The sequence below is a fragment of the Apis laboriosa genome, unplaced genomic scaffold, assembly GCF_014066325.1.
Source record: "Apis laboriosa isolate Shangri-la unplaced genomic scaffold, ASM1406632v1 scaffold39_cov144, whole genome shotgun sequence".
NCBI classification, from domain to species: Eukaryota; Metazoa; Arthropoda; class Insecta; order Hymenoptera; family Apidae; genus Apis; species Apis laboriosa.
In genome coordinates, this window is record NW_025223140.1 from 2,251,012 (window position 1) to 2,272,630 (window position 21,619).

General features: G+C 29.7%; 1 protein-coding gene across 1 annotated transcript in view; it reads right to left on the reverse strand.

Annotated features, from left to right (window-relative positions):
* LOC122715679 (neuropeptide SIFamide receptor-like) overlaps nucleotides 1-21,619 on the reverse strand; it is a 77,131-nt gene that overhangs the window by 14,935 nt on the left and 40,577 nt on the right. The window contains exon 2 of the mRNA XM_043938050.1: nucleotides 5,981-6,080. Coding sequence (XP_043793985.1) covers nucleotides 5,981-6,080 — 100 coding nt within the window. The remainder of the gene's footprint in view (nucleotides 1-5,980; nucleotides 6,081-21,619) is intronic.

Below are 21,619 nucleotides of genomic sequence, written 5' to 3' on the forward strand. Positions count from 1 at the left end.
AAAGTTGATGAATAAATATATTAAAATGAAAAAATTAATTCGATCTAGATTTTCAACCTCGTTTCCAAATGTCTTTCACAAGATTGAACTTTGCCAATGTTAAATTAAATTGTTTTTGGAACATTTGAGAATTTTTGTCTTTTTCTGAAAAATTGGAGAAAAAATTATATCGATAACATTTTTACTTTTGTGAAAATTGTATAAAAATTTTATGGAAGCGAAACGAAAGATTTATGAAAACGAGGTGCAAATATTTGTACAAAAATATTGGTGGAAAATATACCACTAATTGATCGTCTACAGAGATATTGGTTTTATTTTTATCTAATTTACGTACATTTTGAAGGAAGAAGAAAATTGTATTACTTAAGAAATGATTTAAAGCACTTGACTGTCGTTGAAAAAAATACTCAGATATTTACTGTCTCTCACAACGTGTAATTTAAACGTAAATTACGGATGAAACTATCTGTAATGGTTTTATCCTTCGTTATTACTACGTGTGTAGTTAGTAGAACATATAAATTATTTTTCAAGAGTTATAAAGTTGGTATTTGTAATCGTTGAAGTATATGGAATTATTTTGTTGAATGACTCTTTTTATCTTTAGAATTTTTTTTTAAACTTATATTAAATATTTCAACGATATTTATTTATGAATATCAATTTAATTGTAAATTTGATTAAATTGTAAAAAATAAAGGACAAAGTATATATTGTTTAATGAATAATTCAAATTTTTTTTAGTTTGATAATAAATACTGTCTTTAATTATTATTCAATGAAAGCCATATATTAAATGCCAAGTCGATTATTTTTTTCTATTCATTGATATTCATCTATATATATGTACTAGTTGTTTAAGATGATTTGTAATCATATAACTTATTGAGAAAAATGAAAAGTATATTTAATGATCAAAGTAAAATGTATCCTGTAAATGAAAAAATAAAGAAGTTTGTTTTTTCCTTTCATTTTAATAAAATCTACAGGTGGATATATTACGTTTAAAGTTTCTAACTGGTTCCACAAAAAGAAATTCAAACTGATTCTTTTACTTATATTCAACAAGTTGCGAAGAAAGGAAGTCTTGAACATTGATAAACTCAAGAGTAAATTTTACATCAAAGAGATTGATTTCAAAATTTCTATTGATCAAACATCTCTTACTTTCTTTAGTAAGAAAAATAAGTCTTACACTTATCACTTCAACAAATTTAAAAATTGTTGTTTTATAATATTATTATAAAACATATTTAAAACTACAATCAAAGATTCAAACTAAGGTGAGTTTAAATATCTATTATATTTTCTGTTTAGCATTTTGAAGTTATCTTTTTTATAATCTCTTAAATCTTTTAAAAAATCTTGAAATTTTTTAATAACAAACTCAAATATGCGCATAATGAAAATGAAATTCTATCAAAAGTATTGCTTCATTTTAAAAGTATTCATTTGACGATAAAAATTCTTGAGAATTATTTTTTTGCTTATATATTGATTGTTCAACAATAATATTTCTTTATTCTCAATGTATTTGCAGAACAACTCTCAAATATATTTGCCCTCCAAAATCATTTTTTTAGTTTTAACAATGCATCAAGATAAAAATCGAACAAAATCCGAGCTCGTGAATGATTGTAACCATTTGATAGGATCATTTGATAGAATCGGAGGGAAAAGTAGAGGATTTTTTTACCTTTCTTCTCCATTGTTTCGATGGTGGCTCATGGAGGGCGTTATGAGTCATATGCTTACAAGTACAGCAACGTGCAAAAGTTTAATCCGACGAATTTCTCGATTAAATTATATTAATTTAATTATTTAATTTAATTAAATAATTTATATTTAATAATATAATTTAATTTAATTAATAAATTATTACATACTTTACGTTAACGAGTGATAAGATAAAAATATACGATAAATTATTAAGATACCAAGATCCAAAAAAAAAATAAAAAAAAACAAAAAAACAAATGATTTAATTTTTTAACGTATGACACAATGAATAATAAAATACAAAAGTGCACCAGATCTATCTCCCTTCCTCCTACATAAAAATTAGAGATACCTTCACGAATTGAGATAAACGAAGAAAAACCTCGATTCTACGTGACAAGACACCTTGCATTCGAGATAAGAAACCCTATGGATAGTTACACGGGATTGCTTAATCATCAGAACGGTCGTTTGCAAAAACCGACCTTTCACGGTCACTTAGAGCCACGAAGTCGGTTAATTCGTAATATAATTTTATAACGAGTAGCATAGAACGTATTACTTAATGGATAGGAGGCAAGGTCTGAGTCTCTTGATCGAACGAAAGTATTTCCGATTAAAACGTATCGCGTTCCAATTTCCATTTTCTTTTTTTCCTCTTCTCGATTTAATAAAGATACGTGATTAAATTTCAACAAGTATTTTCACTTTTGTCGTTTGCCAATCTTGATCGTGGCAATTTTATTATTGGAAAAAGAAACAATAAACCCAATCCTCTATCCCTGCTAATCTTCTATCTATCCATAGAATGGTAACCATTTTAGAATTGGGTATTATTAGATAGTCATTACGTTGATTGCTCATCCATTCTTGCTCATAAGTACAGTATAATAATAATAACAAGTTCTATTAGTTATTATTATTACTCTTCTCTTATTTTTGCCATAATCTTTTCGAAAGAGTCTCGAATAAGAAATACAAATTTGTACAATTCTTTTCTTAATTTATGACACCTCAATCTCGATACCAAAAAAAAAAAAAAAGAAATATAAAATAATAGATTTCTTTTTTACATAATTTTCCAAAATTTCATCGATAACATTCGATTGGTTAACCATAAAGGATATTCGAAAAATTCGAATCAAAATCAATTCCGATCTGCGTTATAATCTCAACGTTATACACCTCTTGTTACGTGTCATAACCACGCACCGTAATCCGGATTATTCGTTCTCTTTAAGATCAGATTCACTGCACGTGTAACAAGTGTAACGAGAGGTATCGTGTGTCAACCACACGGAAGTCTGATGGACACGAAATATTCTCGATTATATTGGTTACCAATAAAGTCGAACAGAGAGAATCTCTCCCTCGTTTGTTGACATTACACGAATGATAAAAGTATCCAAAATATTCCTTCGTATTCATCGAACTCTTGGATGCAAAGAAAGAATAGAAATTACAATACGAATTACGTTTGTGAATTACATTCGTTGGGAAACTGAGAGAGAGAGAGAGAGAGAGAGAGAGAGAGAGAGAGAGAGAGAGAGAGAGAGAGAGTCGAGTTTATTTTCGAAAGGGGAAAAGGACGGTTTAAGAGGGAGGAAATGGTTGGCAGAGACGACACCAGGATTCGCGAACGATGCCAAACGTTTTCCGTTTTCGAGACGCGAGGGGGAGGGCCTCGAGCGTTGAAAACAGAATTCTATTCTTCGCGAGATGCCTGCCGTTCCTTTTGTCTACGATATCGGTGCTGGCAACAGGCCATTTCGAGGATCGTCGAGACCGATACGAATATACCGAGGTAAGGGTTATAGGTGGATTTTATTTAATTGAGAAAGATTGAGAATCGTGAAAATGGAGTAGATGGGAATTGTAGATGGATGATTTAAAATGGAACGTGTTTCGATTTCATCGCGTTAACTTTATGAAAAATATGGGAGAAGTTGAGAGAAAGAGTAAAAAAAGTAAGAGCGTGGAAATCTTTAGCTGTTCGATTGATCACGATTTGTATTCGTGATTGTAATGGTTTCGGTTGAATAGATTGAAGAACGATCGATGTAAATTAATTTCAATGTGAGAAATATAGGATAGAATAGAATATTTTTAAACAGAGAATAGCATAATTGAAGATCATATTTAATAATTTTTATCTGATATGTTTTTGATAATTAATTTGCTCGATGCAATGATAATTTGCATAAATTTCAAATAAATCTTGAGTATAATGTAATGAATCGTGTAATAATAAAATTAGATGCGATGTATAAAATGATTGTCTGATCATTAAATATCAATAATTTATCATTATGATGGTCGTTGAAGATTTTACAACATGATAAACGTTTTTCTATCAAATCTTATCGGATCATCGAGTAATTAGACGATTAACGATGAAAGATCGAGTAAAAAGAGGTTAAATCAGATACTGAATTTTTATGAAACGATGCACACACGTGTTTACATCATAATAGGTAATTTTATAAAGTGTTGTGAAATTGTTTAAGGCTTAGAATTCCATTAATATTTTCTCATATAGGTGAAAGGTATTTATACTCTTTCATTTTTGCAATTATTATCTCATTACTTGCTTCTATAATCTATTTTTTATTACTGTCTTCTCATATCTGTCACATAGTAATTATTCTTCTTTTTCTCAGCTCTTTTCATATATGAAAATCCACCATTTTCTCCATGTTTATCATTCCTTTTTTGCCACTCAACATCAATCTGATTTTATTAATCTGAGTACAAGAATAATCTCTTATTATTTGTATATTTGATAAATTACAATTTAAAAAATTAACTCAGAGAGTTTATGTACATCATTCTTAATACATTTTACAATTTCTATTTTGTATAAATTTTAAACTCTTCAAATCTCTCAAGAAATGATATCTGTTACTCTAATTTATACAAGAAATTTGAACTTTCTTCAAAAATATTACAAAAATGAAAATCCCACTATAAATTATTGACAATTTGAAACTTTTTCTAAAAAATTTTTAAATGAGAAAACTGGACTTTTAGAACGAAATAATTTAATGCCAAAACTCTCTGTTAATTAAATAAACAAAATCAAGATTTCACTTTCTTAGCAAATATCATTCATGCGGTACACTTTTCCACGCAAATTCTTATTATTATGCTAATGAAAATACCGTTTACGAGCAGTTGGAATGCCACGACGACGATGTTGGTACGTGTAATAGCAGCTACATACTATGCTATGTAGGTGAGGAATAAATGTGTCAGGGAAGAATATGCACTTAATGTGACGTGTCGTGAGCGGCTCTTTGATTTCGCAATACACGCATAATAATATTTCATATTCGTCTCGTTTCTCGTTTTTCTTTCTCAGCTGCAAACGTGTCTCGAACAATCGATATATACAAATGATTAACATTTCCTCTCAATGCCCCCTAGAAAGAGACAGGTGAGTTTAATTTGTCCCATAATTGTATATAATTGTAATAATAATTTGATTTAATTATATTTATTGAGTTAATTTTTATAAAATCTTCCATTGATCTTCTTCTTTAAATTTTTATCCCAGAGTTTTCATTACAAAGTTTTTTTATAAACGTTCGAATAAAATTTCGTATCCTTTCTCAATTTCATTTTGGAAATGGAAGTAGCGAAAATCTTGCGAATTATTTTGATTTGTCATCGCGTAAACTGTAATAAACAACAAATGATTCTTATTTATTTCCTTGCCATCGCGATAAATCACGAACAACCCCTAAGTTATTCCGATTCCTTAAAGATAAGATGAGGCGAGAAGCAGAGGGGCGTTAAAAGGGATGAAACACTCCTTAGTATTTTCTGGAAATCAGTTTTGCTTATCAAAATATATTGAAATAACTGTCTCACTTAAATAATTCTTTCATTCTCTTATTGTATTCTCATGCATGATAAACTTACAATGACTACACGTTCATTTCATAAAAAATAATTAGAAATTTCTCTCATCTCCTTAAAACGTAAAAAAAAAAAAAAAAAAATATTAATTTTTAACAAGTTTGAAAAATTAAAATAAAATTATATATTTTAAATCTTATAAAATATAAATTTATGTATAAATTAATGTATTCGATTTACGTTCGTAATCGTGTCGAACCCATCACTAGTTACTATAAAATAAAACAGCAATTAGGAAGCAATTTCTGGAATGACTGTGCACGTTCTATTTGGAATTGTCGAGTGTCTGGGCGAACATTGATGAAATCATTCTTTGAGAAGTTCATGTACCACATACCTGTCCAGGGAAACCGCAACAAGGCTGTAGACAGAGGCCGCCACGGATACGCCCTGTATATAAGCGACAGCTTTACACATGAACCATCCCAGCAACCATGCTAAAACATACAAGTTCACTGTTTAACGTTTTGAAGTCAGACGATGAGGTGGATGTTGCATTTGACTCTATTCTTTTCCAATTGCCTTCTTATTCAAATATTAATCTTTAACGTGAATAAAATACGAAGGGATCGATATATTTAATTTATTTATATCTTTTTATATCTTTTTATATCTTTATTATATCTTAATTTCGTGCTACGGATGTAAAATTGTTTTTTTCTTTTTTTTTTTTCTAGACATTGGATTCAAGAAATTTGAGAAATTTATACGATATAGAAAAGTATATAAATATTCATGAATATCGAAAGATATTAATACCTTAAGGATTATTGTTTCATATAAATTTGTTATATAATGGTGCGATCGTTAGGGGAAAATAAAAATAGAAAAACTGGAAAAATAATTATCATATCAACGATCGTGAAGAAATTATGAAAAGGGTTTATTAATTAACAGTGGAATTTTTAATTTATGTTTGTAAGATTCGAGAAGAAACTGTTCTCCCTTTCTCCTCTTTTTCCATAATGAAATGAAAAGAGGAACTTAAGAGGAAGTTCTCGAAATAATATTGTGCAATTATTAGACACGATAGTGCACTGTTCAGCACATGGATAAATACTCGTATTCATTATTATTATTATGCAAGTGTTTCAGTTGATCTGCATTTAAAAACCAGTTTCCTCGAGCAATTAACATTAAACGGACAGATCTAATGTTGCTGACTCACATTTCGAATTTGCAAATCCTATTTTATAAAAATTGCTTGGAAAATGGAAAATTATTGCAAGAAAGAATAGGACAAAAATCTAAGCCTCGTTTGAGATAATTCCACAGTCTTTACAAAACATTGACAATAATGACATTGGACGAGATTTCTGCCATTCTTTGTTATTTCTAAAAAAAAAGAAAAAAACTCATACAACAGATCCCACCGATATTTGTAAATTACTTTGCAATAGTATATTCAATGATTTGTACACCGAATAATTTTTTTATAATAATAAATATATATTTTAATTTTATTCAAGAAACTTTGAATAAAGTTCACAACCATTTCATTTTCATCATGAAATCTTCAATTTTTATATCTCTCCACTCAATCTCTTAATCTCAGATCTTCGATATTCCATAATTTCGAAGGATTCATCATCCAAGGAAAGATTTAATTCAAAATTTCCTTTTTTATTTGTAAATTAGACTGCAATAATTATCGGTGATTTGTACACCGAATAATTTTTTTATAATTATAAATATATATTTTAATTTTATTCAAAAAATTTTGATAAGTTCACAACCATCATCCCATAAACTTCATTTTCATAATGAAATCTTCAATTTTTATATCTCTCCACTCAATCTCTCAGTCTCAGAATCTTCAATCTATAATTTCAAAGAATCCATGATCCGAATTTAATCCAAAATTTCCTTTTTTATTTGTAAATAAGATTACAATAATATATGGATGATTTGTATCAAATAATTTTTTTATAATTATAAATATACATTTTAATTTTATTCAAGGAACTTTAATAAGTTCACAACCACCATAAACTTCATTTTCATCAATTTTTGAAATTTTCAATTTTTATATCTGTCCACTCAATCTCTCAATCTCAGAATCTTCAATCTTCTAATTTCGAAAAATCCATGATCCGAATTTAATCAAAAATTTTCTTTTTTATTTGTAAATAATATATTGGTATTTTGCAATAATATATTGGTATTTTAATTTTATTCAAGGAATTTTCACAACCCTCCCATAAACCTCACCACAATCTCTCAGTCTCAAAATCTTCGATATTCCATAATTTCGAAGGATCCACCATATCCGGATGGAAATCCAAAATTTTCTTTTTTTTTATTTGTAAATTAGACTGCAATAATATATCGGTGATTGTACACTGAATAATTTTTTATAATACTAAATTATATTTTAATTTTATTCAAGGAACTTTCACAACCCTCCCATAAACCTCACCACAATCTCTCAGTTTCAGAATCTTCGATATTCCATAATTTCGAAGGATCCATCATATCCGGATGGAAATCCAAAATTTCCTTTTCTTTTTTTTTTTTTTTTTTTTCGAAAAGTTAGCCGACAAGTCTCAGCCGATTGCGCGGCCTTTTGGCCCGAAAGTACGCACAATTGTGCGCGAAGTGAAGGGTAGGCCTTGTAGAAAGGAACTTCCCGTAGGCCGTATATCAACCGTTCAGCGGAATAATTATTTATTCCATCGAACACGCCGTAAGTGGTGGCCGCCTGCGTCGAAATCCATTCCCGCGGAATAATAATTCCCATTCGTTCGTTCGTTCGTTCGTTGCTCTCTCTCGCATATGTCTCTCGTTTATTTCACGCTCCTCGATCACACGTGTTGCTGGAAAAAAGAGAGAGAGAGAGGAAAAAAAAATTGGAAAATATCGTCCGCGGATACATATATACGTTTCTCTCTTTTCCTCCCCCTTCTTTCTGCCTCGTCACACGAGACAAAAAAGGTGATAGATAGGTGAGATTAATATTCGATCAAAAGAGCGAGCATAGATCACGAGACATAGATCATCCGTGAATGGAAATTGATCACGGGGGAGGGGGTAAAGGGTTGAGGTGCATTACTGCGATTCTTTACTCGTTTGCTCTTTTGATTTTCTTCTGTACGATATTCTGCGAAATGCTGTGTTATTTTATAGGTAGATGATGATGAGGGGGATGATTCCACGCGAAACAATAAAGTATGGAATAAAATTTGTGAGTGGATTAAGCTTGGAAGTATTTCAAATATTTCAAATACAAATGAGAGTTAGTTATTGTAGTCTCGATTTTTTGAATGGACTATTGATTGGATAATTATTTTACTTAAAATAAAAATATTTAATAAGGAAATTTAATCTTTTAGATTTAAAAGAGAAATTTTTTCTTTTTTAAATATTATAATTTTTTAATCTTGATATATAATTGAAATAAATGTATAGAGAAGAAAGCGAATGAATATGATTTGAATGAAATTTATTTGGTATATTTAAAAAAAATGATAATGTCGAAGTTGAGAAAAGAAAAATCGTATCGTGAGATTTTTTTTATTTTCTTTTTCTTTTTTTTTTTTTTTTTTTTCGTTTGGAACGGTTTATCGAAACGCAGTGGAATGGATTCTTGTACTAGATGAAAGCTTTTTGTCGTCGATTTTTGTGTGAAAGGTAAATTGTCAGGGAGGGAAAACTTTGTCGTGAAAATTTTTACGAGAAACGAGAAATACTGTTGACAATTATATTTTAACTTTTTATTATTTACTTCTATTTCGTTGTGAATAATCTAATTTCGAAAAATCGAAGACGAGCATCAATGAAACGTGTTACAAGTATAATTTTTTTACAAAATTTACAAAAATAATTTATTTACAAAAATTACCAATCTCTTTTTATTGAACATTGTAGAAACACATTCTTATAACACGATTAATATTAATTGTTATTACTAGTCTTTAATTATTATTATTATTTTTAAACAAACATTTTCCAAATAAAAACATTATTTTTCATTTTCATAGATCATCCCTCCAAGAGTCCACAATCCTATTGCAACAAAACGATGTACAATTTCCCTGCAAATATTTCTACATTTCCCCCATCTTTCAATTTCCTAATAGCTTCGAAGAGGGAAAAAAGAAAACACGAGGAAACAGATTTCGAAAAGGGGATGGAAATCTCTCGAAAGACAACGTGCAAATATATTTCTACACACACCCCTCATCTCGAGGGTGAAAAGAGGGGAGTATCTATCGGCCATGTTTCATCTCTCCACGGCGAAAATATCCGCGTGAAATATATCGACAGGCCTTTGAATAAAGTCTCGAAGATGTCGTGCGCATTCACGAAGCGAAGAACGAAGCCGAAAGTTTCGGGAAAAAACCTATGAAATTCGGCGCTTGCCTGCAATCAATCGACATCCTCCAACTTTTCCACTGAATAAATCTGCCCGTTCGCGCGCCACGGAATATCAGAATTCTAACTTCGAGAAGTTGTTTCCGTCCCATTCCTCCCCCCCTTCTCCCCCTCGTGAATTTTAAGTGCGTAATTCGCGCTTGTTTCGCGAGAAATGTGAAGTCGTCGAAATGAAAGTCGTCAATGATTTCTTTTTTTTTTTATGCATAAGTGGTTTATGCAAATTTGAAATATTATAAATTTATAATTATAAAAATATATTATAAAAATTTGAAATATTAAGAATAATTAAATTCTTAAGGAGGAATGAGATAATGCGCATTTTGCTTCCAATGTTTTATCCGTGCGTTTTCTTTTTCTACTTTCATGGATTAATAAATTAAAAACGTGGAATATTTCCTTAATAGTTATAGAAACTAGTTTTCACTTAATAAATATTTCATTAAAATTGATACACTTCTTTTTCGAACGATGAACAAATGTAACAATTTTGTGCAACTTGCTTTGAAATCGTTTTCAATTCCTTCTGAAATGTTGATGTTGACAGATGATAATATAATTAATATATAATATAGAATTAATATAGAATATTATTCCAGAATTTTGATAAAATAATTTGTCGAATCAAATTGTAAATCCGTAAGTTCAATTTGTTGACTAAATGGCAGAGATCTTTCTTCTTATCACGTATAATAGAACACATTAAAATGAGATTTCAAACTTATCAGGATTTTGAACATTTTAAAATTATTCATTACAATGATGATATAAATTATAATGATATATAATTAAACGTGTCACGTATACATTTATAAATATAAAAATATAAAAATTCTGACCGTCTTTTATATTTAATATAAATTAAGAACTATCTCAATTTATACTCTCACCACACATAACAGCAAAACTATTAATTAGAATACCAATATTTCATTAAACTTAACAAGGTAAAAGACTTAATAAATTTTCAGAGAGCAGTAAAGTACCATACGAGCTTCAAGATAAAGGAAAAATCTAAATTACATTGATTTAATAAAGGATATAATTTACAATAAGATAAATAATAATTCGATTAGCATTCACGTTCGAAGAAAAGTGATGCAAGTTTTTGCGGCATTCCTCGAGTTATTAACGCGGCCATTACACGTTAAATATCGTTGCAAGTAATGGACCAACTTCAGAGCCACGGTCAGAGATACAATCGAGAAAATGTTATTACAACATGGCGTCTTAATTGCCATTCGTTTCGTTACATTATATGTAATTCTGTGCTCGGATTTTTTTTATTTTCTTTTTTTTTTTCCCTTCTATCTGCATGTAATATACATAATATGATTTGATAAGTAAGAAACGGCTGGTATTTGAATAAGAAAGGTAAAAATCTGTCTAGGAACACATTTTGTGAAATTAATTGTTATAAATTATTATTATTTTTAAAATTTAAATTTATTTAAAAAAATATTTAATATTATTGTACATGATTTAAAAAAATATTTAATATTATTGTACATGAATATAATTATTAATTTATAGTAATTATATATGTATTATTATTTTTGAGTCAGTTGTTTGTGTTGTAGAATAACTGAAATCTTAAGGTAAGTTTCTAATTAAATTCCTTGTAGATTAAATTAAGGTTGATTCAAATAACTTCTCGAGTAAAATATAATTTTGAAGACTTTCTCTTTACAAAGTACTGGTTAAAATTATTCAATGGAAAATGCATTTGATTCATTCTTCATTGAATTTTTTCAAATTTTTAACAAAAAGATCTGGTTCTTCATTTTTTTAGATGAAAGAATGTTTGTGAAAATTCATATTTCCGAATTTTGAAAAACTGGAAACTTTCCTCCTTAAGATCACATAGATTATATTATATACTATATTTTTCCATGAAGTTACAGTAGTTCAAATCGATGATTTTTCCACCAAATTTCAGCGATCCTCTAATTTAATTTGATAACATATATTTTATGTCATTCATTCTGTTTGTTATTGTTCATTCAATTATTTAAAAAAAAAATAAATTCATAATATGTCACAAAGAGAAAGATTATACGCAAAGTATTGACAAATGATTGTAAATATACAAGAAAAATTCAGTTACCTTATTCTGAAATTGGAATTTTTGAAACTACAAAAAGTAAACCATTGAAAGCAAGAACAAATGTTTGTTGAAACTTGTTTTACTATTCTTGTTCATTTTTCTCGTGCAACACGAGAATATATTTTATATTTTATAAAACATATTGCTTATATGTGTAGCAATTTATCAGTTTTGTGAATTAATATTAAAATTTCAATTCAATAAAAAGAAAGTGTTGAAACACTGATATATTTTATAAATTAGGCTTATTAAAAAACATTTTTATCATTGTTACATTAAAATTTAGTTTAAGATAATGTTTGAATATTTATTATTGCTATTTTAAAATAATTTTTAATAAAATAATTATTTTATCCTTTAAATCCATTTTATTCTTCTTTATTTATTATATATTCCATTGATTAATTAATTTATCATAATTTGTAACACGTTGAAATTCACTGAAGATCATATTTATTACTTATTCATGATTAAAAAGTATTTTGGAATTCAAATATGTATTAGTATTTAAACACAATCATCTAATTTACTTTATATTCAAAATATCATCTTAGAATATTCATAACAATATATATACATAGATTATAATATTTGACTGTACAAATCTACTTTCTTCATTGTTATATCTTAAGAAAACAAACAATGAAATAGCCAAGTTTAAACTTTCTACCTAAGTAAATTTTACAGATTTCAAATATTAGTATATATTGCACCAAAAGCAATACGTATGCCTCATAAAATTCTCATATAACATAAAACTTTTCACTCAATCCCAACAATTATTTTATTGTGTTATCGGTTGTCAGATCATTTTAAAAGTTTCCATTTCGTGTCATAATTACTCCTTGCATATTTTCGTTCCAACGTTATCCGCATTCCGTGCATAGTATATAAGAATCGCATATAAAATCGATAGCGCATGGAGAAAGATTGGCAATTACGAAGAATGTGATTACCGGTCATGAATTTCAATACTCGTTCTCCAGTGTTCTATTTCACCCGTTTTGACAGCTCGTTTGACTGATCGATCCTGCTCCCGTGTTACGTGTTTCAGGGATGGATGGATAAACGAATTAACGTTGAAACGAGCGTTACAGTGGCTGCTTTGTTTCCCGCTGTTAAAAATCGATCGCAGGGGAGGGAGAGGAAAAGAGGAAATTTTGCGATTAAACTTGCGGATTTTTATGGAAAAATTTAAGCTTTTATCTCAAATAAATTTACATATTTGACGTATATGTTTGAATCGTGGAGGAAATAAAATTTTTTCGTCGTTTTTCCAAGTTTAAAAGTTTTTTAAGTGAAATTAATTAATTCCTGAATGGAATAGGAATGGAAATAAGTGGCTAAGAAAAGTATTTCAACGTTCTTATCAATATTTGTATTATTTTATTTATTCGTTTCACTTATTCCGTGATATTATTTTATTTTGTAAACTCGTTTCGAAATCGGTTTATATAATAAATAATAATTATTGCGAAATATTTAATAAACGATTTAGATTTAATTGTATTCAATCTCCGATTTCAATCTGTGTAACAGATAATTAGGACGAAACGAAAATGTAATAATGACAATAATTTATTATCTTATATGTACTTTCCCTTGATAAATATTGCATTTTTCGTTCGATTCGAAACAACGAATGTTTTTATTAATTTCCTGCGAAAAGGAAATTCATATTTTAAAGTAATTATTATAAAGTAAACGACACTTTAAATATAAATATTAAACTTCGTTAATTTCAATTTTATATTCCACTTTATAAAATCAATTAAAATCATTATATTTCAAGCTTAGAATTAAAGCTGGAGAGACCAGCTTCAAATGTGCCATAACCAATTTCAATTCATTACATGTGTAAATATTAAGCGTAAATATAAATATAAAATATAATTCCCTTTCACTCAAAACATTCTAATGACACACACTGATTTCCTTTTTATTTTATATAACAGAATGTTGTGGTGATTTATTGAAACGCTGCTCGATATGTATATTGGTGTAGATACGTTATTGCGCTATAAATATGTCAAAATATCAAAATAAAGTATCAAGAAATAGAATTTATTTAGTTGCAAAATATCTATTTACTCACTTTCTTCAAATAGATATCTTATTGCTGAAATAATCATTTCAAATTTTATTCGATTATTTTATTTTTATTTAAAAACCTTCTTTTATATTTGAATTGTATCATCGATTAAAAAGTTCTTTGAAACAATAAATCAATTGACGAAGCTTCATAGTTATTAAATATCATTGGCAAATAAGAATTTTTTTTTAAAAATCAATATTTCATTTGATGAATTTCATCTCGGTTTGAAACATTTTTCAAAACATAAAATTTCTTAACGAGTATTCATTTATCATTATGAATTAAAATTTAAAAATTCCTCGAACCACCTATTGAACGACTCATTAACGATCATCTTTTTAGTTTGCGAAAAATTAAATTTTTATTTATTATCCCAAAAAATTATTGCAATTTTGAAAGAATAACAATTAAAACCAGTAAACTACAAATACGAATCCAATTTCACATTTTGTCGTTAAACAAAATTCTCATCAATTAATTCAAATTAATTTTCACTTCTCAGATAGAGAGAGACAGAAAAAAGTTTCAAGGTCCACGAACACATTTCGAAGCTGTTTCGAGGTTTCGAGCGCCGCATCCAGCAGCAATAATGTTTAATCACTCGAACTCGTTCGTTTCGATCGTACGCTGAATTCCGATTGTGCTCGGTCCCGATGCTAAGCGGATAATGCTTGCTGTACATTATCGTTTCCCCTTCGTTTGCAGTCCGTGCCCGTCAAAATCTCCCCGTCCAATTACAAGAGCTACCAATCAAACGGAAAATCAAAACGATTAGAGCGTTAACCTTGGTCGGTAACAACGGGACCGCGCATAGCGACAGAGTTTGGCCCGATTCGCAATTGGCGAACGTTCTCCGGGCCAGAAAAAATGATTAACGCGCGCGGCCATGCCGCTCCTCTTAATTGGGAACTCTAACTGTTAATTGCTATCTTAATTCTAGCAGTCGGTGATTGAAGTTTTAACAAGATGGAATTTTTAGTTTGATTTTTTTTTTTTTTTTTTTTTTTAGGGAAGTTTGTTTCGTTTGTTTGAATCTTCTAGGAGAGGAAGAGGAGATTAGATTACGTCTTTAAAATTTAGCTTTTGAATCTCGTGAGAAAATTGAAATTTTAACGAGGAGGAATTTTTCAATTTCGTTTTGAGAATATTATTAGTTTCTTTTTTTTTTTTGGAGGAGAATTTAAATTTTGTTCATCTTTTGAATCTTGTGAACGATACAAAATTTAATATAGAATAGAATTTTCGAGATTTGGGGAATTTAGATCTTGTTCGAGTTGTCAAAGATTTCAAGGTTAGGTTAGGTTTCAATGAATTTAAACTTTATATTGATTTAATCTCGCACAATCTGATCACAAAATTTAACAGAATGGAATATTCGGTGCTTGTTTCGACGAATTTAAATCTCGTTTACCACTTGAATTTCCCAATTCAATCTTCAAATGAAAAAAAAAAAAAAAAAAGAAACTAATTAATTTTACGAACAATTTCATTGAAAATATACAAGATACTAAAAGTATCACAACTTATCATATACCCCAGTATTCAAGTTCGATCTAAAATAGAAAGTGTCAACAATTCGAACAGCAATGTACATAAACCATACACCATTAAGAGAAGCTTAAGCTTCTCATTCGTTCGAGCAAATAGGCGGCGACAATCGTTAAAGTTCGACGGCAATTTGTTCGAATGACCAAGTAATTAATGTTAGCCGGTATAGGTTCCGTTTTGCCTCCTCGAGAATCGGCCGTTCTCCTTCATTTCCACGTTTATTTAACCGTGCCCCTTTTATTCCCTCTATCCACCGGAGCGTAGACGGTGAAAGTAAAATCCGTGAAACGGGGAAACACGAGCGCATAGGAAATCTACTGTTCCAAGTGATTGGAAAATTTTGACATTTACAGGCGAACGTGACTTTGCTCTTTCGATCGTGGCTTCGTGTTCACGGTTTACCTTCGAATCGGTCCCGCTTTATCTATCCTTCTCGTTCCTATTCATTTTCTTTTCTTCTTCTTCTTCTGCATTATTAAAATATTTATTTTTTAAAAATGGATTTTAACCCTTTCTCGATACGCTTATGAAAATTTGTCCATGATTTTCTTTCGATTCCAGCCTTTTTTCTTTGTCTTTGTAAATTTTTTTTTTTTTTTTAGTTTTCGATTCATCCATTTTTAAACTTTTCAGAAATTTTTTTTCGTTTCCTAGTAAAGTTATGAAAGTTTATCCATCTTCGAATCGGTTTCAACTTTCTTTTGGCTTGTAACAAATATGACGTTGTAGTACTTTTATATTTGTCTTTCTTTTTCTTTTTATCACGTTTATGAAAATTTTTCCATGCTTTGTCTTCGATTTCCTTGATCGTATAAATTTAGAAATAGTTCATTTTGAAATTATTGGCACAGCTTGATATCTGGTAATATTTCATCGTGCTTGCAGAAAAGCTTTTAAGATCTTCCATCAGAACTGTCAAGTTTAACTATTGAAATTTGATGGAGGGATGCATGCAAAAATTCATGAACAAAGCATCATTTTCAAATTAAATTTTTCTTCGATTCCTATTCCACACTTTCGACAATTCAAGATCCACACATCGATCCGATTATTTTCTTAGTATTAAAGATCAATTTAAAATACCAACTGGATCTCAAATACTATCTCATTACTCTCATCATCATCATCATTATTATTATAAAATTGTTGAAACAGATCTGAAAATAAAAAGTTTCACTTTCTTAAGTGTAATCTTTCTTCGAAGAAAAATCTTTTAAAAATGCAAACAAACGTAGCCAACTTCCAATTCCTTTTGATTTTCTTTCCTCGACTTCTGTCACGATTGAGTTTCAATATTCGAATGCCGTTTTCGAAAACTGGTTCGAAGAGAATCGATTATTATTAATATTATTATTATCATCGAATTTTTGTTATTTCGTCAACCTGTTACATAAACGAAATTACGTAACGAAATTACGTGGGTAGGAACGGATTTAGCTTTGAAAAGGATCAGACGAAAAATATACGGAACCTCGGGTAGATTATGCTCGTGGTGAATATGCATGCTCGTAATTTATTCGCTTTGATCTGATCACTTAATGCTTGTTGCAAAATTTTCAGTTTAAATTTAGATCTTAGATAAATACCCGTCGAAAGTGTGCGGAGAACAGTCGAAGCCAGCGTTAAGATTGATTTGCGTATTTTCGTTGTATCTCGTTGCATAAAAATAATTGGTCGAAATCGAAAAGAAGAAAAGAAAAAAAAAATTGTACATTTCTATGAACAGAATATCTCGTAAATTATTATTTAATCAAGATCTTAATAAATATTAATTATTGTAACTGTAAAAATTTTTTGTGATGAAAATTAAAACACAAAAGTCAAAGGGGAGGAGGATACGTGAAACGTAGCTTCGAGAAACGAGAGCTTTGTCAATATATCAATATATTCACTGTATATATTATAGCTGGTATATCCATTTTGACAAATGTAATGTGTTTTCAGTACAATAAATGTAATTTATGATCGTGAAACAGTTGTTGTATACGCGTTTTCATCACGCAAATGTTTCTATTTAATATTCTATTGGATCAGGAAGACGGTCATTAATATGAATATGCATTAACATTCATCGTTATAATGATCTTATAATTCGAAACACATAATTGTTCATAAATAAATAATCGTATTTGAATTTTTTCCCCGATTATAATAACCGCGTGGAGCCGTTTCTTTTTCTCGATTAAATACAAAAATTACGAGTTAAAACATAAGGTAATTTTAATATCCTATAAAATTGTTGAATTATCACAACTTCACTCGTCCTTTCAACCTTAATGATATATAAAGTATAATTTTTAAAGCATATTAACTTATTATTTACATATTTACATATATATAATATTATTATTTATTATCATTATTATTATTTAATATTTGTATTTTCTCTTTACAAACTTCACTTTGTATATTATATCCAAGCAAGGTAAACGTATTTTGCATCGTATCATTATCCTTCTATTCACCTTTCCTTTCGGCTTATGCCCAAACCTGTTTCAATTTTCAATGATTGTCAGCTATCGTATCGGTATCGAACGTTTATTCCTTCGTTGCAATTCAAACTACGTTGCGCAATCGCGCACAGGCTGAATATTAGATTGTTTCTTTCTTTCTTTTTTTCTTTCTTTCTTTTTTTTTTTTTGCACCACGTGTTCACAATATTCGCAGCGAAAGGTGTTTTATGTGTTAATGATCAAGAAAGAAAACGCAATATCTATACGTTATATTCGATTTGTTACGAGTTATTTGAAATTTATTTTATCATCTTTTCCTTAATTAAAACGTATGCTAATTATTTCGTTTCGTTTCACGTATTTTTGGACGGGATCGGTACGCTGCTTGAATGTTAAAAAATATTCATCCTTGTGTGTGGATAAATGTGTGGAAAGTTGAGTTAGAAAGCGAGGATAGGCACAGTTTTTGCGTCGACATTTTTAAAAACAACTATCGTATTAAAAATCTATCTTTCGATGTTTCGATCGTGAAAAAAAAACAATTAATTAAACGAATAATTCATGCGGAAACGCGATGTTATAAATATTCAGAAGGGTATTTTAAATAATGTTTAATATTTCATAAATATCGATCTCGACATTCGAAGAAACTTTTTCCTCCGTTCCAGCGGCGTGGTTTTAATTGGATCAAACAATTGCCTAATTATTATATTATCCTTTTAAAAACTTGATTTACAATTTCAAAATTCCTTGCGAAAATTCGTTCAAGTTAAAACACAATCGGTGTTCAAACGTCCAACTCGGATTCCACGGTTTCCTAGTCGTCCCTCCATCCGCTCGAAAGTTTGCTGAAAACGACGATCAAAGGCATTAAGGAAGTTCCGGGAAGGAAAGCGCATTTGCATACGTTGCATGCCCCAATACGCATCTTTGATTCAGTTATCCTTTTCGAGTTTAATAAAAACGTGTAAAGTGTCCTTTCTCTTTTTTCTTCTTTCCTTTCTTTCCTCGAGTAATAAATTTAGAATTAATCGAATCAATCATTTTTGTTTGTTCGAGGACGAAAAACAAATATTGTTGAAAGTATAAAATGAACGAATCTATTTTGTATAATATAATTCGTTACAAGAGTTCGATACAAGTATCGACGAAATGGAAAAGAAGATGTTAGTTTTATTTTTCAATTTGATTATCTCGATCGAATCGTTTCACCCTTTCCACAACGATTCTTCGAAAAATAAAGATGTTTTTCAAAATTTCCAAAAAATTGTAAAAATACCGATACAATTTCGAATTGAAATAATTTTATAATCGATATACATGATACGATATCACGAATATTAAATCGAAACCGTTTCATCATCATCGAACGATTTGAAACATTCCCCATTTTGTATCTAAATCGTTGGTTCAAAATTCATTTACTCCTTCAATTATCTCTATCGATCCTCGCTCCAAGATTCATTTACACCTCATAGAATAATCATGACTCGCTGAAATAATAGCCTAGAGAAAGAGCTCTTCTCGGGGAAAGGCTTTTAAACACGATGAATTTCGAAACTCGGCCAAGAATCGGGCGAAGAAAAACGAAAAAAAAAAAAAGAAAAAAGAAAAAAGGGATGAAAGCGTGGAAGCGAAGGGAAACCGAAGCCACTTTTTCACGATCGAAGTCGTCCACTTCGAGCGTGCCCTCCTCAAGGGTTCAAGCCGGCGGCTAGTTTGAATTTCAATTTAACAGGGACGACTGCGCGTTCATTTTCCTGTCCTCTCGAGGAACACTTCAATCTTTGGGGCAAGGATCAAGCCAAATAATCGAATCGAAACTACACGGTGATCAACAAAGTTCCGATTCTTTTTTTTTTTTTCGTAGTCAAAATGTATCCTCAACTCACTTTCTGAATCACTTTTGAACAATCGATTAACAAAAGATGAATGTATTTTTTCTTTTAATTCTAAAAAAGAATTTTTTGTCACGAGATATAAAATATTTGGTGTTGAATTAAGTAGTAAAAATGTATCGCTTGTTACAGAACTATTATTATTATTATTATTATTATTATAAAAATGACATTTGATTATTTATTTTGAATTTTGTTTAAATATTATCTAGAGATTCCTCAGAAATATTGTCCAAAAATTTTCGTTATAGCTTTGTTAACGAGTTATTAACAAAAAGTCTTAATAGTCACAATCACAAAGCAGATAAACTAATCAATGATACGTAAGCAATACGTGTTGAAGAAAAAAGTCTATTGAATATAACAAATATTTAAAAGAAATCATCTATCACCTTTTTCTTCCCTTTCTTTTTTTATTATATTTTCTATCTCTTATTATAGATACATATTGTCATTTATTATTTACATTTTACATTTTACATTATTCAACGTACAACACGTTCACGATTTCTCGAAAAATGATAAAATTCACATCAGAAGTTTGCGACCACCCCGTAGTTCCTTTGACTAAGAACTTTGCGACCTCGTAATCGAGAGATTATCGACGTTTCGTCCTTCCTCCCCCTCCCTCCCTCCTCGTCCCTTTGTCTACCAGTTTTTACAAAACCTGTCCACTCCAAACTCGCCTCTTTTCCTCCAGTTTCCGGGAATGGAAACTCGACGAGGTAGGGAACGCCACGACACTCAGGCTCAATTAACTCAGGAGCAAGCTGTCCGGATAGAACCGAGCCAACTTATCAATTCGGCGAACGTTTCCGCGCGGTTGAACACCGCAACCGGGTGAAATATCCAGGAATCTGGGGGCAACCGAGGGAAAAAAATCGGCGGGACAGGAGCTATTCTTTGGCCGAGACGGTTGTTGTGCGGTTAGCCGATTTCACTTCAACCCACGCGCCAATTCCGCTTGTATATAGCGGTGGTATATTGGTTGGTATTGGTTTAGTTTAGTTGAAAAGTCAAACTTTGTGGAAATAATAGATTCGAAATTGTTCCTTTCCTTACATTTCCTTCTTTTGAGCGTATAACAATTGCACGATATGTTTATTGTTATATTTATTACGCGATTTATGTGGAAGATTATGTGGAGATTATTATGTAGAGAGAGAGAGAGAGCAAGACTTTTTTTCAATGTAAAGTAAAAATACCACCACATCTAAATTCGAAATAATAATTTCTTCTTAAATTAAAATAAAATCCAAGTAATAAGTATCTCAATTAAATTTTCTTAAGTTTTATTTATTTATTACGATTTACGTGGAAGAGATTATATATATATATAGAGAGAGAGAGCAAGACTTTTTTTCAATGTAATGTAAAGTAAAAAACCACTACATCTAAATTCGAAATAATAATTTCTTCTTAAATTAAAATAAAATCCAAGTAATAAGTATCTCAATTAAATTTTCTTAAGTTTTATTTATTTATTACGATTTATGTGGAA